Source organism: Melospiza melodia, unplaced genomic scaffold (genome assembly GCF_035770615.1).
Source record: "Melospiza melodia melodia isolate bMelMel2 unplaced genomic scaffold, bMelMel2.pri scaffold_91, whole genome shotgun sequence".
NCBI lineage: Eukaryota > Metazoa > Chordata > Aves > Passeriformes > Passerellidae > Melospiza > Melospiza melodia.
Window position 1 is genome coordinate 1,244,311 of NW_026948805.1, and position 13,450 is coordinate 1,257,760.

The 13,450-nt window shown below is 52.5% G+C and overlaps 1 protein-coding gene across 1 annotated transcript in view; it reads right to left on the reverse strand.

Annotated features, from left to right (window-relative positions):
- The window catches only part of LOC134414032 (zinc finger protein 271-like), a gene marked incomplete at both ends in the record, with an annotated part of 40,311 nt that overhangs the window by 2,116 nt on the left and 24,745 nt on the right, over window positions 1-13,450 (reverse strand). The window contains one exon of the mRNA XM_063148029.1: window positions 6,642-6,649. Coding sequence (XP_063004099.1) covers window positions 6,642-6,649 — 8 coding nt within the window. The remainder of the gene's footprint in view (window positions 1-6,641; window positions 6,650-13,450) is intronic.

A 13,450-nucleotide genomic window follows, 5' to 3' on the forward strand; every position in this document is an offset into this window, starting at 1 on the left:
CAACACCCCCCTTACCCAAACTGGGTCAGGTGTAAATCCCCCACCCCAGGAAGGCCACACACACAGGGGACAACGTCACACTTTCCCTGCCCCAGGTGAGGTCTCTGTCCCTGTCACTCCCTTACTCTCCCCCCTTTTCTCTTTCTTTCCATCTCTTTCTCTACCTCACATTTACATTCAATAAAATCCACCTTAGATTTGGTCTTTTTAGCACCTTAATAGGGGCAGAGGAATCTCTCCAACAATTTTCTTAAGCAGATTGCGACATTATTTTGCCATAGTGGGTTCAGGGTACTGTTGTCTGACCCCACGTGCCTTTGACAACAGCATGGTTCCTGTCCTCTGAGGAGGTTGTGGTTCTCTCTGAAGGAACTCTTGGAAACTTGGACACAGCTTCCTCTGAGCAACTTATGGGAGAAATGATGAGGAAAATGGCTGTTGTAGGTGGCCAGTGAAAAAGAAAATATTTTGTTTTCCTTGCTTGAAAAGTTTGTTAAAATCACTGGAAGAAAGGGAGCAAATGATACCAGTGAGACTGACAAGGTTCATTCACCCCATGGTGAGGAACACAAGGCTGCTATAAATCCCACAAAAAGCCCAGCTCAAGTAGCTAAATTCCCAAATAACTCTGGAATTCACAGGCTTGGGTTCTTTGCCAAATGTGAGAATCATTATTCTCTTCATCCCTGTCACCTTTGTGACAGCTACTAACAGCTTCCCCTTCCTTTTAATAATCTGTATTGGGCCAAATTTCCACTTTTCTTTTATTGGAACCTACCAGCAGCTGAGCTGGAGCTGTGCAGGAACCAATGAAACTTGGAATTGCCAGAGAATTTCTTCTATTGTCAGTTTATTCCTGTTTGGGATTTGTTTGCATTTCCATCACATGTGACTCTCGGGAAAATCAAATATTCATCAAAGTATTTTATGTAGGATTAAGTTTGATTTATGCCTAGTTTATTTTGTCCAGTGCCCTGGGGATGCTCAAGGGATCTCTGTGCCTCTTGCCCTGGGGAACACTCAGGAGGAATTTGTTGGGATTGTCTCTCTCCCAGACACCCCAGGCCATGCCCTGGGAGTGTCCTTGTCCCTGTCACCTCAGGCAATTCCCCAGGGGGTCTCCATCATTCTCATCCCAGGGGATGCTGAGGGGTGTCTGGGTGTCTCCCTCCCTCTCATACCCTGTGCCAGAGGTGCTCGGGGCAGTCTCTGTCCCTCTCAGCCCAGGGGATGCTCGGGGGTCTCTGTCCTCTCACCCTGGGGGATGCTCGGGGGGTCTCCATCCCTCTGGCCTGAGGCAATGCCTGTGCAGGGCTGGGGACCAGGGGCTCTGTGTCCCTCTCACAGCTGAGGGTGCCCGGGGCTGGGGGGGGCTCTCCCACCTTCTCACACCTGGGGAGGCCGGGGGGGGTCTCTCTCCCTCTCAGCCCTGCTGTGACCCCCACCCAAACATCATCGGGGTCAGAGGGATGGAGACACCCCCAAACCCCCAGAAGGGCTGAACTTGTGGATGGAAAAAGCCCAGCTGCCCTTTTCTTCTGGTGCCTCCTCCTCTCCTCAGCTGAGCATGTCAAACTCCCCAGGATCAGGAAAATCCCCATTCCCTGTTTCCTTGTAGCTGCAGCCTGGAACATCCACTCAGAGTGAAGAATTTTCTGATAGCTCTGCTGAATGACAATGGCAAGAGGTTTGTGAGAATGGGAAGAAATTGTGTTTTGATAGGAAATAAAATGTGCAAAATTATTTCTTTCTGTCATATTCCTTTTCAGTCAGTTCTGGTTTGTTTTCAGAGTGCCACCTTCTCGGCTGATTGTGTTTGTGCCCTCCTTTCTCCCCTACCTTTCTTTGCCTGCTCTGTTTCTCTCTCAGCATCTCCCTTCACCCAGGGCAGCTCCCACCAAAGACCCTGCCCTGATTTAATTCCCAATCCAGGACCTATAACAACTATGGGTGAAGATATGAAGGCTGGCAGTGAAACATCACTGTAGGATCTTGCTCCACTTGGCTTTTGGCTCCTTCTTGAGAGCTTTTCCTTCCTGGGCAGGAACACCTTTTGCTGGCAGGGAACTGGAATTCCAGCCCCTGGGAGTGTGTGCCATGGATCCCAGAGGGGCATTCCCGAGCCTTCTAGGACACAGGGAATGGGGATTTTCCTGCTTCTGGTGAGTTTGACATCCTTGCCAAAGGAGAGGAGGAGGCACCAGAAGAAAAGGGCAGCTGGGCTTCATCTTTCCACTTGAATTAGGTGGGGGGGAAATCTCTCCTCCTGTCTGTAGCTGCTCCCACAGGGATGTGACAGCTGATATCAGAGCCCCAAGGGTCAAAGTCAGGGCTGCCTTCAGGGAATGCTCACCTCATATTGAGGTGGGAGCGTGGGAGCACCTGGATCTTGGAGCACCCAGCTGCCCCCCATGTGTGCAGGTGCCTGAGGAGGGCTGGGACAATGCCAGGGACATCCCACAGTGACATCCCCCCTGTCCCACTCTGGGTGAGCTCAGTCCCAAACCTGACCTTGATCCTGGTCTCAATCTCACTCCATGTTTAGACACACTCACAGTTCTGTATTTATTCTCATCCCAGTGCCAAACTTGTTTAGCCCCAGACCCAATCACAACCCCAGCCCTAAAGCCAACCCCATGTCCAGCCTTAACCCCAATCCCAGCTCTAATCCAAATCTCAGCCCCAACTCCAAGCCCAGCCCCAATTCCAGCCCCTTCCTAAATCCTCAGCCCCAAGCCAAATCACAGGTTCTGCCGTTCTGGGGGTTTGGGGGTGTCTCCATCTCTCTGACCCCGATGAGGTTTGGGTGGGGGTCACAGCAGGGCTGAGAGGGACAGAGACCCCCCCGGCCTCCCCAGGTGTGAGAAGGTGGGAGAGCCCCCCCAGCCCCGAGCACCCTCAGCGGTGAGAGGGACACAGAGCCCCTGGTCCCCAGCCCTGCACAGGCATTGCCTGAGGCCAGAGGGATGGAGACCCCCCGAGCATCCCCCAGGGTGAGGGGACAGAGACCCCTGAGCATCCCCTGGGCTGAGAGGGACAGACACTGGCCCGAGCACCCCCTGGCACAGGGGTGAGAGGGAGGGAGACCCCCCAGGCATTTCCTGGGGTGAGAATGATGGAGACCCCCTGGGGAATGGCCTGGGGTGACACGGACAAGGACACTCCCAGGGCATGGGCTAGGGTGACAGGGACAGGGACAATCGCAACAAATTCCTCCTGAGCGTCCCCCAGGGCAAGAGGCACAGAGATCCCTTGAGCATCCCCAGGGCACTGGACAAAATAAACTAGGCATAAATCAAACTTAATCCTACATAAAATACTTTGATGAATATTTGATTTTCCCGAGAGTCACATGTGATGGAAATGCAAACAAATCCCAAACAGGAATAAACTGACAATAGAAGAAATTCTCTGGCAATTCCAAGTTTCATTGGTACCTGCACAGCTCCAGCTCAGCTGCTGGTAGGTTCCAATAAAATAAAAGTGGAAATTAGGCCCAATACAGATTATTTAAAGGAAGGGGAAACTCTATGTAGCTGTCACAAAGGTGACAGGGATGAAGAGAATAATGATGCTCACATTTGGCAAAGAACCCAAGCCTGTGAATTCCAGAGTTATTTGGGAATTTAGCTACTTGAATTGCGCTTTTTGTTGGACTTTTAGGAGCCTTGTGTTCCTCACCATGGGGTGAATGAACCTTGTCAGTCTCGCTGGTAACATTTGCTCCCTTTTCTCCAGTGATTTTAACAAACTTTTCAAGGAAGGACAACAAAATATTTTCTTTTTCACTGGCCACCTCTAACAGCCATTTTCCTCATCAGTTCTCCCATAAGGTGCTCGGAGGAAGCTGTGTCCAAGTTTCCAAGAGTTCCTCCAGAGAGAACCATAACCTCCTCAGAGGAGGGAACCATGCTGTTGTCAAAGGCACTTGGGGTCAGACAACAGTGCCCTGAACCCACCATGGCAAAATAATGTCGCAATCTGCTTAAGAAAATTGTTGGAGAGATTCCTCTGCCCCAATTACGATACTAACAAGACCAAATCCAAGGTGGATTTTATTGAACAGTAAATGTGAGGTAGAGAGAGAGTTGGAAAGAAAGAGAAAAGTGGGGAGAGTAAGGGAGTGACAGGGACAGAGACCTCACCTGGGGCAGGGAAAGTGTGACGTTGTCCCCTGTGTGTGTGGCCTTCCTGGGGTGGGGGATTTACACCTGACCCAGTCTGGGTAAGGGGGGTGGTGTTCACCCCCTGAGCAGGGATTACCCCACTGTTTCAGGCTGCAATGCAAGATGTAACCACATGCATATTTTCAATCACCATCTCCATCAACTGCTATAAACAGGTGGGGCAGTGTTCTTTATCTCTTCCATGACTCACCCCTGATAACGCCCTCCAGGGGAGATATCTTCTGAGAATGGGCCATTGAGTGTCACTGCAGGACTGATAAAATTCCATCATCCCATTGTGGGATGCTCCGCCCGCCAGGGGGAGGATCCAAGCATTCCTACCTGGATATAAGCTGAGGCTGGCAACACCAGCAGCACCTTGCCTACTGGGTTCCCAGAGGACAAGAGCTCCATAACCACCAGTGGACCTGCAGAGGAAGACCAGACCCTTCTACAGCATCACTTCTTGGACAGAATCACGTTCATCACTCCAACAGGACTGCAGCCACCACCCTGACCAACATGGTGTCAGGTTATATCCTGACTCTGTCAGTTTAAGGCAGTGTTTCTGTATCATTGCCTTGATCCTAATTTTGTTTTTGAATTGGAATTCTGACTCAGACTCTCCCCCTGGTTTGCCTTCAATCTGGTACAAAATTTAGTGTGCTCATTTCTTGTTTTCCTCCCAAAACAGAATTTCCCATTCCTAAAATTTAGCCAGATGGAGGGAGAGACTGCAAGGAAGAGGAAGATGCCCCAGGACACCCAGGCAGGTGAGGAGGAAGTCAGTGCCCGCTTCCCCCTCTCTCCTGCTCCATCTCCCAGCCCAGCACGGCCCCCGGCTGCAGGACAACCCTGCTGCCAACGCTGTCCTGACGGGGATGCATTGGGGGGATCTCCTTCCCCTTCCCTCGGGCGTGGAGGCAAATCCCATCCTCTCCTTGTCCTTCCTCCCCCAGAGAAGAAGCTGAGGATGGAGACCAGGGAGGACAAATCCCCACGGCAGAACCTGGAGGAGGAGGCCATTTTGAGCAGCTCCATGGCCCAGGAATTCAATGAGGAGGATAATCCCTGGAGATTCCACAGGAAGAGGGGCTCAAAACCCAGACCAGGGTGTGCTGAGGAGGAAAGACCCACCCTGAGCCAGGAAGGTGAACAGAGCTTCAGCCAGAGCACAGAGCTGGTGGTCCATGAGCAGCTTCATGATGGGGAGAATCCCCACAAGTGCTCAGTGTGTGGGAAGACCTTCAGGCAGAGCAGCACCCTGATCAGCCACCAGATGATCCACACCAGGGAATGGGCCTACGAGTGCGGGGAATGTGGGAAGGGCTTCAGTTACAGGTCTACCCTTGTGACCCACCAACGCATCCACACCGGGGAGAGGCCCTACGAGTGTCCCGAGTGCCAGAAGAGCTTTCGGACCAGCTCCGATCTCCTCAGGCACCAGCTCATTCACACTGGGGAGAGGCCTTTCTGCTGCCCTGAGTGTGGGAAGGGCTTCAAGCGCAAGTCCCACCTCATCATCCACCAGCGCATCCACACTGGGGAGAGGCCCTACAAGTGCCCCACGTGTGGGAAGAGGTTTCAGACCAGCTCAAATCTCCGTCTCCATGAGCGGATTCACACAGAGGGGAGGCCCTTCCGCTGCCCTGACTGTGGGAAGGGATTCAAGCATAAGTTCACCCTCATCAGGCACCAGCGCATCCACACAGGGAAGAGGCCCTTCGAGTGTCCCCAGTGTGGGAAGAATTTCACCCAGAGCTCTGACTTGACCAGTCACCAATGGAAGCACCGGTAAGGGACGTTCTGTCAGTGCCCCAACAGCAGAAGAGCTTCATGCCCAGCTCCAGCTTCATCCCTCATTGGAGGACCCATATTGGAAAGAGCCCTGGTGATCCATGTTCCCTGTGATCCATGCTAGGAAGACACCTGTCCCTTTTCCTGCCCCTGCCAATGACATGATGTGGGATGGAAGAATATGAGGGTCTGGCTATGGCCCTGTCATTACATTCACTCCTACCTCAGGTCATTGCCAGGGGCAGGAAAGAGACTCTTTCTCACCCCAGGGAGAAGGGTGTCCTTTGCAGACAGGAGGAAATATATTGCCGTGAAGAGCCAATTGTTGATGTTTTAGTTTTCTCTGCAAATAGTTTTACTTATCCCTTCTGTTATCAATATTGTTGCTGTTCCTGTTTGTTCCTTATCTCGTTGTGTTTCCAGTAAATTGTTCTTATCCCAGCCCAGAATCTTTGCCTTTTGTCCTTTCCATGGGAGGCGGGAGGGCAGCGAGGGCAGCGTGGTTTTAGTGGGGGCAGGAAATTGCTGAATCCCATTCCTGAACCCCGGCCCATGGAAACCAAGCATCCCAGCTGGTCCCAGCCCTGCTGGCCATGGCAACAGCCTTGGGAGCGGGTCCCTGGCTGGTGCTGTGGGAACCTCTTCCCTCTGGTGCCCAGGGACAGGAGTGGAGGGAACGGCTGCAGCTGAGTCAGGGCAGGCTCAGGTTGGATGTCAGGAAAAGGTTTTGCCCAGAGGCTGCTGGGGCCCTGCCCAGGCTCTCCAGGGAAGGGTCCCAGCTCCAGGGCTCTCGGAACTGCAGCAGCGTTTGGGCAGCGCTGCCAGGCTCAGGCTGGCATTGTTGGGGTGTCCTGTGCAGGGCCAGCAGTTGGACTGGAGGATCCTGATGGGTCCCTCCCAGCTCAGCCAATTCTGTGGTTCTGGGATCCCATGAGCCTGGGGATGGGGCTGCCAATGGTTGCCATGGCAACGGGCTGTGGCTGCAGGCCTGAGCTGGTGTCCATGGCAACCACCCCTGGCATGGGGTCTCCATGGAGAAGAACAACTCTGCAGACATCCAGGTCAGTGCAGAAGGAGGGGCAGGAGGTGCTCCAGGCACTGGAGACCCAGGCACCCTGCAGGAGAGCCATGGAGAGAGGGGCCCTGCTCCCAGGCTGGAGCAGCCTGTCCCTGGAGGAATGCACCCCCTGGAAGAGTGACCCATGCTGCAGCAGTTTGGGAAGGACTGTTGTCCCTGGCATGGACTCACACTGCAGCAGTTTGGAGAGGGCTGTTGCCCCTGAAATGGACTCACATGGGAGAAGCTCCTGCAGAACTGTCTCCCTTGGGAGGGACCACGGTGCAGCAGGGGAACCACTCCTCTCCCTGAGCAGGGGCAGAAGCCATGGGTCATGAAGAGACCACAACCCCCATTCCCTGTCTCCCTGCACTGCTGGGGTAGGAGGCAGAGCTGGAAGGAGGGAGGAAAGGGACTTATTTTATTTCCCCTTTTCCTGCTCTGACCTTGTTAGTAATAAATGAATTTCACATCTCTAAGTAAGCCTGTTTTTCCCAGGACAGTACTTGATGAGTGATCTCACCCAGTCCTTATCTCAACCCATGAACCCTTTATTAAATTTTCTTTGTCCAGCTGCAGAGGGGATTGAGTGAGCAGCCCACATGGATGCCTGGCATTTGGCCTGGGTCAACCCACGACACCTTGGTATCACAGGGTCACAATGGACCCTTGGTTCTATGGGGTCTCATTGGTTCCATCAGGCCCTGCAGGGCCACTTAATTCAACAAGGCCCCAAAGTTTCACAGTGGTCTCCAGGATTCCATGAGGCCCTGCAATGTCAAAATGGACCTTTGGATCCATGGGGGCCCACAGTGTCACAATGGGCTCTTTTGGTTCTACAGCTACACAATGGCCCCTCGGTTCCATGTGTCCTGCACTGTTCCATGAATCCTTAGTTCCATGTGGTCCTGTGGGGTCACAATGGTCTCCTTGGTTTCATGGTGCCACAGTTGCCGTAATTTCCATGGTATCACAACTGCCCTTGGATCCCAAGAGGCCCCAGAGTGTGACAATGGCCCCTTGCTTCCATGACACCCTGTAGTGTCACAATGGTGTCCATGATTCCATCAGGCCCTGCAGTGTCACCATGGACAGGTGGTTCAATGACACTCCACACTGTCACAATGGCCCCTTGGTTCCACAGAGCCCCACTGTGTCACTGTGGTCCCTTTGCTTCCAAGGCTCAGAAGTGCCACAATGACCCTTTGGTTCCATCAGGCCTTGAAGTTTCAAAATGGTCTCCATGGTTTCATGAGTACCCCCTGTGTCACAAGAGACTCCTGGTTCCCTGAAGTTGTTCAGTGTCACAATTGACTCCTTGGTTCCATGAAGCCCTGCTGTGTCACAATGCCCATGGTTCCATGAGTTTCCATGGTGTCACCACGGTTTCCTTGCATCCCCAGTATCACCATGGTCTCCTTGGCACCATCCAGGCCTTGTAACAAGAGACAGGGAGCCATTCTGTGCCTTAGATGAAAGGCTGCAGAACTCATGGTTGTGAGGCTGTGTCACTGATGAGAAACAAAAACCACCTGAATCTGAACACGAAATATCATCTCAAGTACCTTCAATCCCAGCCTTGACAGAGGTAGAAAATACAAACAGGGATTCCCCAGTAAATCAAAAACAGGGACCATATTTTGAATGCAGGCAAAATGCATTCAAGTGCATTCAAATGCACTCGATATGATGGGAAGGTGATAATCCCCTATTCCAAGAGTGAATTTAGGAAGGGCTGACTATTGAAGGAACTACAGAGAACCACAATATAAGAAAAGCAGGTGTCAAAGGTAATTCTGGGATAGGGAGACCAGAAAGCAAGAGCAGATGAAGCAGTGCAGTCACCACCAAGAAGGTCACGTTCACACGCTGTGGGCAGCAACCCCATCAGGCCGTGTCACCATCCCCTGGTACAAGAGGGGTCACAATGATTCGTTTCACTGATCTCAGGGTGCAAAGACACACAGCAGGGGACTTTCAGTATTAACCAAAACAAATGCACCTTTTAGTGAGTGCCCACAGCAGATGTAACACAAGGATTAGAAAGGAGATAAAGGATAGAGAGACAGAGAAAAGGAAGGGGGGAATAGCTGCCAACATAGAGATGAAACGTGGTCGTGCCAATAGATCCGTCTGGTCACATCGGGGAGAGTCTCAAAGTCTTTGGTTAACTCAAAGCTCTTTTATAATCCACCGCCAGGAGGGGAGGAGGACGGCACATGGAGGGAACAGTGGAGAATAAATCCATTTGGAACAGGTACAGACAGTCCAGTTCGGAACAGCACACACCGGTGCCAGCAGTGAGCAGGGCCCGTTGTTTCTGGACTGAATCCTATGGGAAACATCCCGCTTCCCATGGCAGACATCCCACTCCAGTCAGGCCAGCACTCCTGGGTTAGAATTTGAAGGGTCTCAGTCTCAGTCCTTGGGGAGTGCTTCAATCTCCGTCCTTGACGGCAGCTGTGAGGCAGATGAGGGATCTTTGGACCATCTCTTACAGACTGACATCCCAACACATAAAAATAATTATGCCTTTCCCCTTAAAAAGAAAATTTACTGAATTCATAAAATTTAAATTCTTTTTCCTATTTATAATAGTATTATTCTATATTTGTATTACCAAATTGTAATATTTATACTTTAAAGTCCATACCTTTTTAGCAAGCAAAAAAATTATTGGTCATTGGTTCTAAGTAACATAATTCCCTTCATTAATTCATTGAGCAGTGTGGCTATTGATTTCTCCTTCTTTATGCTAATTAGTACCATTTAAAATCCTTTTGTGATTTTTTTTAAATCATTTTCACAGACACGGTAAAAAGGGCCATTTGGGGTCTGTGCAGAACTTTCTGGGGCACATTTGGGGCAGTTTTGGGTCTGGGGAGGGAATTCAGAGAGAACTTGAGGGTCTGGAGGACACTTGGGAAGCCGGGTGGGTACTTGGAGGGGCACTCAGGATTCCGAGGGACAGTTCGGGGTCAGGGGCAGCACTTGGGGGTCCAGGGGGGCCCTTGGAGGTCAGGGAGGGGAATTTGGGGCCCTTCGGGATCCGGGCGGGCCCTTGGGGGGCTCTGGCGGGGCTCTGTGGGGCGCGGGGGGTGATGGGAGTTGAAGGCGCGGGTGTATTGCAGTTTATCATGGCCGCCGAGCATCACGGGAGTTCGAGGCGCAGTTGCAATGGCTCTCAGTGGAGGCGCGGTGCATGATGGGAGATGAAGTCCCGGCTCAAACAGCGCTGGACGTGCACCGCGGAGCATGATGGGAGCCGTAGTCCCGAAAGTGGCTCGAACGCGGCATTTGCAGGTGCAGGAAGGCTCTTTGGGGAAACTTCTGCGTCCGAGCCACGACTTGAGGTCCTCGGGGGAACGCAAATGGTTCAGGAGCACTTGCGGAGATCTTGGGGAGCTCTAACCGGGCTCTTTAGGGCGCAGCGCACGGCGCCGGACTGTGTTCTGAGGGGCTCTGGGAGAGGAGAGGAGATGAATTCCCAGAAGTGGCTGTACCGGGCATCTGTGGGGTTGGGAAAACTCAGGGGGTCCGGGGACGCTTTTGGGGTGTCCCGAATGGGCGCTGAGGGGGCACTGAGGGATCCTGGAGGGTCTGGGGGATACTTAAAGGACAAAGGGGGGGCGGATCCCGGGGTTCTGTGGAGCGCGGGGCATGACGGGAGTTGCAGTCCCGACTCCAATGGGGCTCAATCGGGCCGCGGGGTATGACGGGAGTTGTGGCTACCGTAGGCGCCGTCCCCGAGTCTGCGTTCTGTGGTGCTGATTGGATTCGGGCGATGATGGGCGGGAGTCTCAGCAAATGGGATGCTGGATTCGGGCGATGATGGGCGGGAATCTCAGCAAATGGGATGCAGTGGAGGCGGGAACAGCCCATTCAACCTCTCCAGTCCCTCCCAGCACAGTCCAGTTCATCCCGAGTGCAGACCAATACAACGCCAGTACAGTGCAGTTCATCCCAAGTAGAAGCCAGTACAAACCCAGTGCCCCTCCAGTCCCTCCCAGTACAGCCCAGTCCCTCCCAATACACCTGAGCTGATTACCAGTCCCTCCCACTTCCCCCCAGTGTCATCGACACGATGCCCCAGTGTCCCCAGTCCTCCCTGCAATGGCCCCAGTGTCTCCAGTTTGACCCAGTATCCCCCAGTATTACTCCCAGTATGTCCTGGTATGTCCCAGTCTGGCTCAGTGCACCCCCAGAGTCCATTCCCAGTCCACAGAGATTCCCCTTTCGCACTCCCTGTATTCGCAGGTTGTCCCAATATCCCCCAGTGTCACTCCCAGTATGTCCCAGTGTCTCCCACAGCATTCCCAGTGTCCCCAGTTTGTCCCAATATCTCCCAGTGTCCCCAGTATGTCCCAGTCCTCCCCAGTGTTTCCAAGGACAGTTTCATTTCTCTCGGTGGCCGTGACAGCCAAACCCAGCAGTGGGGTCAGTGCAGTGCCCATGGCCACAGCCCCTTGCAGTGCCCAGTGCAGCTTGGGCTGATGATCCACCCTCACAGCTGGCCCAGGGCAGCTCTGCAGTGCCTTTGGTGGCACCTGGGGCTGGCACACACCTGAGCAGTGTGCCTGTTTGCACTGGGGAAACTCAGGAGTTTGAGATTGCTGCAAAAAGTACAAAAAGGGAAAACACCTCTGAGGCTGGGTGCAGCCAGCTCTGCAAGCACAGCAGGGCCCAGGCAAGTGAGGACAGACAGGATGGGGCTGGGCAATGTGGAGCAAGGTTGTCCACACTGGGTCAGAGCTCCAGGCACAGCTTCTGTGAGCAGGCCAGAGCTGCTGAGGAGAGACCGTGGGTCAATATCAATCACAGGATGCTGCAATCACCTCTGCTCTAAGGAGAAATTTAATAAAAGACACCCTTTAAAATGAGAATGTATATTTTATTACTGCTCTTTGAAATCTTTCTCCATAACTGGACTAGGAAAACTTTAATGACCCTCTCAGGGCTTTGCTGTTGTTTACATCAGACTCAGTCCTTGTGAGTGTCTTCAAAACACTTCTCAAGAACTCAAAGTTAAATTTAAACTCCAAATTTTCTTGAAGGTTTAATGGGTCCCACAGAGGGACACAACTGAGAAATTGTCCCCAGGTTCCAGGTAGAGCAGAACGTTGGAGGCAGTGATGCCAGCTGGGGACAAGCAAGGCAAAGGTGTCTCGGTGCTGAAAAAACCTGGATGTGTTTGAGGAATGCAAAGTGTGGAGAGCCTGGTTCAGACATGGCTTAAAGAAAGAGGCCATGAAGGTATACAGCTGATGGAAAAGTAAAAGGCAGCTGTAAAGCAGCAGTTCCCAGGCTTGATTCTGTAAATAATTAGGTTCTCAAGCCTATTTTTTATAAACAACAAGATTCTCAGTCTTCTCATAACAAGTAAACATTCTGTCCGTGGCTGCTCTGGGAACTGATAGCTGCTCTGGGAACAGATATGAAGGTTTTGAGAACTTTTCATATCACGGTGAGAACACTGGTCTTGGTTTCAATAAAAAAACCACAGGTATTGTAAACAAAAGGAGGGGTTAGAGTTTTCTCTGTAGCCTATCATGAGCTTGAATTTTGCAATATGCATGAAGTTAATTACCACTTTTATAAAAGGTGACTGATTTGATCAATAAATTGGAGTCGATGCTGATCAACAAAGATGGGTCGTCTCCCTTCGCTTTCAACAGCAAAGGGCCAAGGCCTGAGCCCCAGCCCCTGGCCAGGCAGATCCTGTCCCTCCCTCCTTGCTCAGGGCTCTTCCCGGCATGGGCACTGGCATGTGGGGATGTGCAATGGCAAGGGCAGGAGCATGGGGCGGCCCCTGCCAGGCTGCTGAGCAGGGACAAGGAGGCAATGAGGCCCCAGGCCTGCAAGGGTCACTTGTCTCCTGCTCCTGCCTCAGGCCCAGGCCCAGCAGCCATGGCCAAAGTGCTGCCCAAGTTGGCTCTGGCAGGGCTGTCTTGCAGCTGCTGCCCATCCCTGTGCCCTGTGCAGCCCAGGCTGTGCTACGGTGTCCCTGCCCTGCACCTCTGTCCCTGCAGGCTGTCGGCATCCCCCGGCTGCCCCACCTGGCTGGGCCCTTCCTTTGCTGACAGCTCGGCCTCCTGCCTGCCTCTGCCTGCCCACACAGAGCCTGAGGCTGATACCAAAAGGGTTCATTCCATGTTTACCCTGCCTGTGAACTTTCAGCACAGGAACAAGGCATGCAGGGGCTGCTTTCCCAGCAAGGATGGTTGGAAGAGAAGAAGAAGACATCTGGCTCAAGGGTGCAGGGACTGAGAAAACAAGGACTGAATCTGGGAACTTGGGGTGGATTTTATGGAAATGGGTAAATTGTAATTCACATTTAGGGACTGTATATAAGCAACACACTGGTAGAATTCCATGTCCACATAAGGTTAGGAGTTATCCCATGTTGAACCTTAAGCCTGAATAAATGATT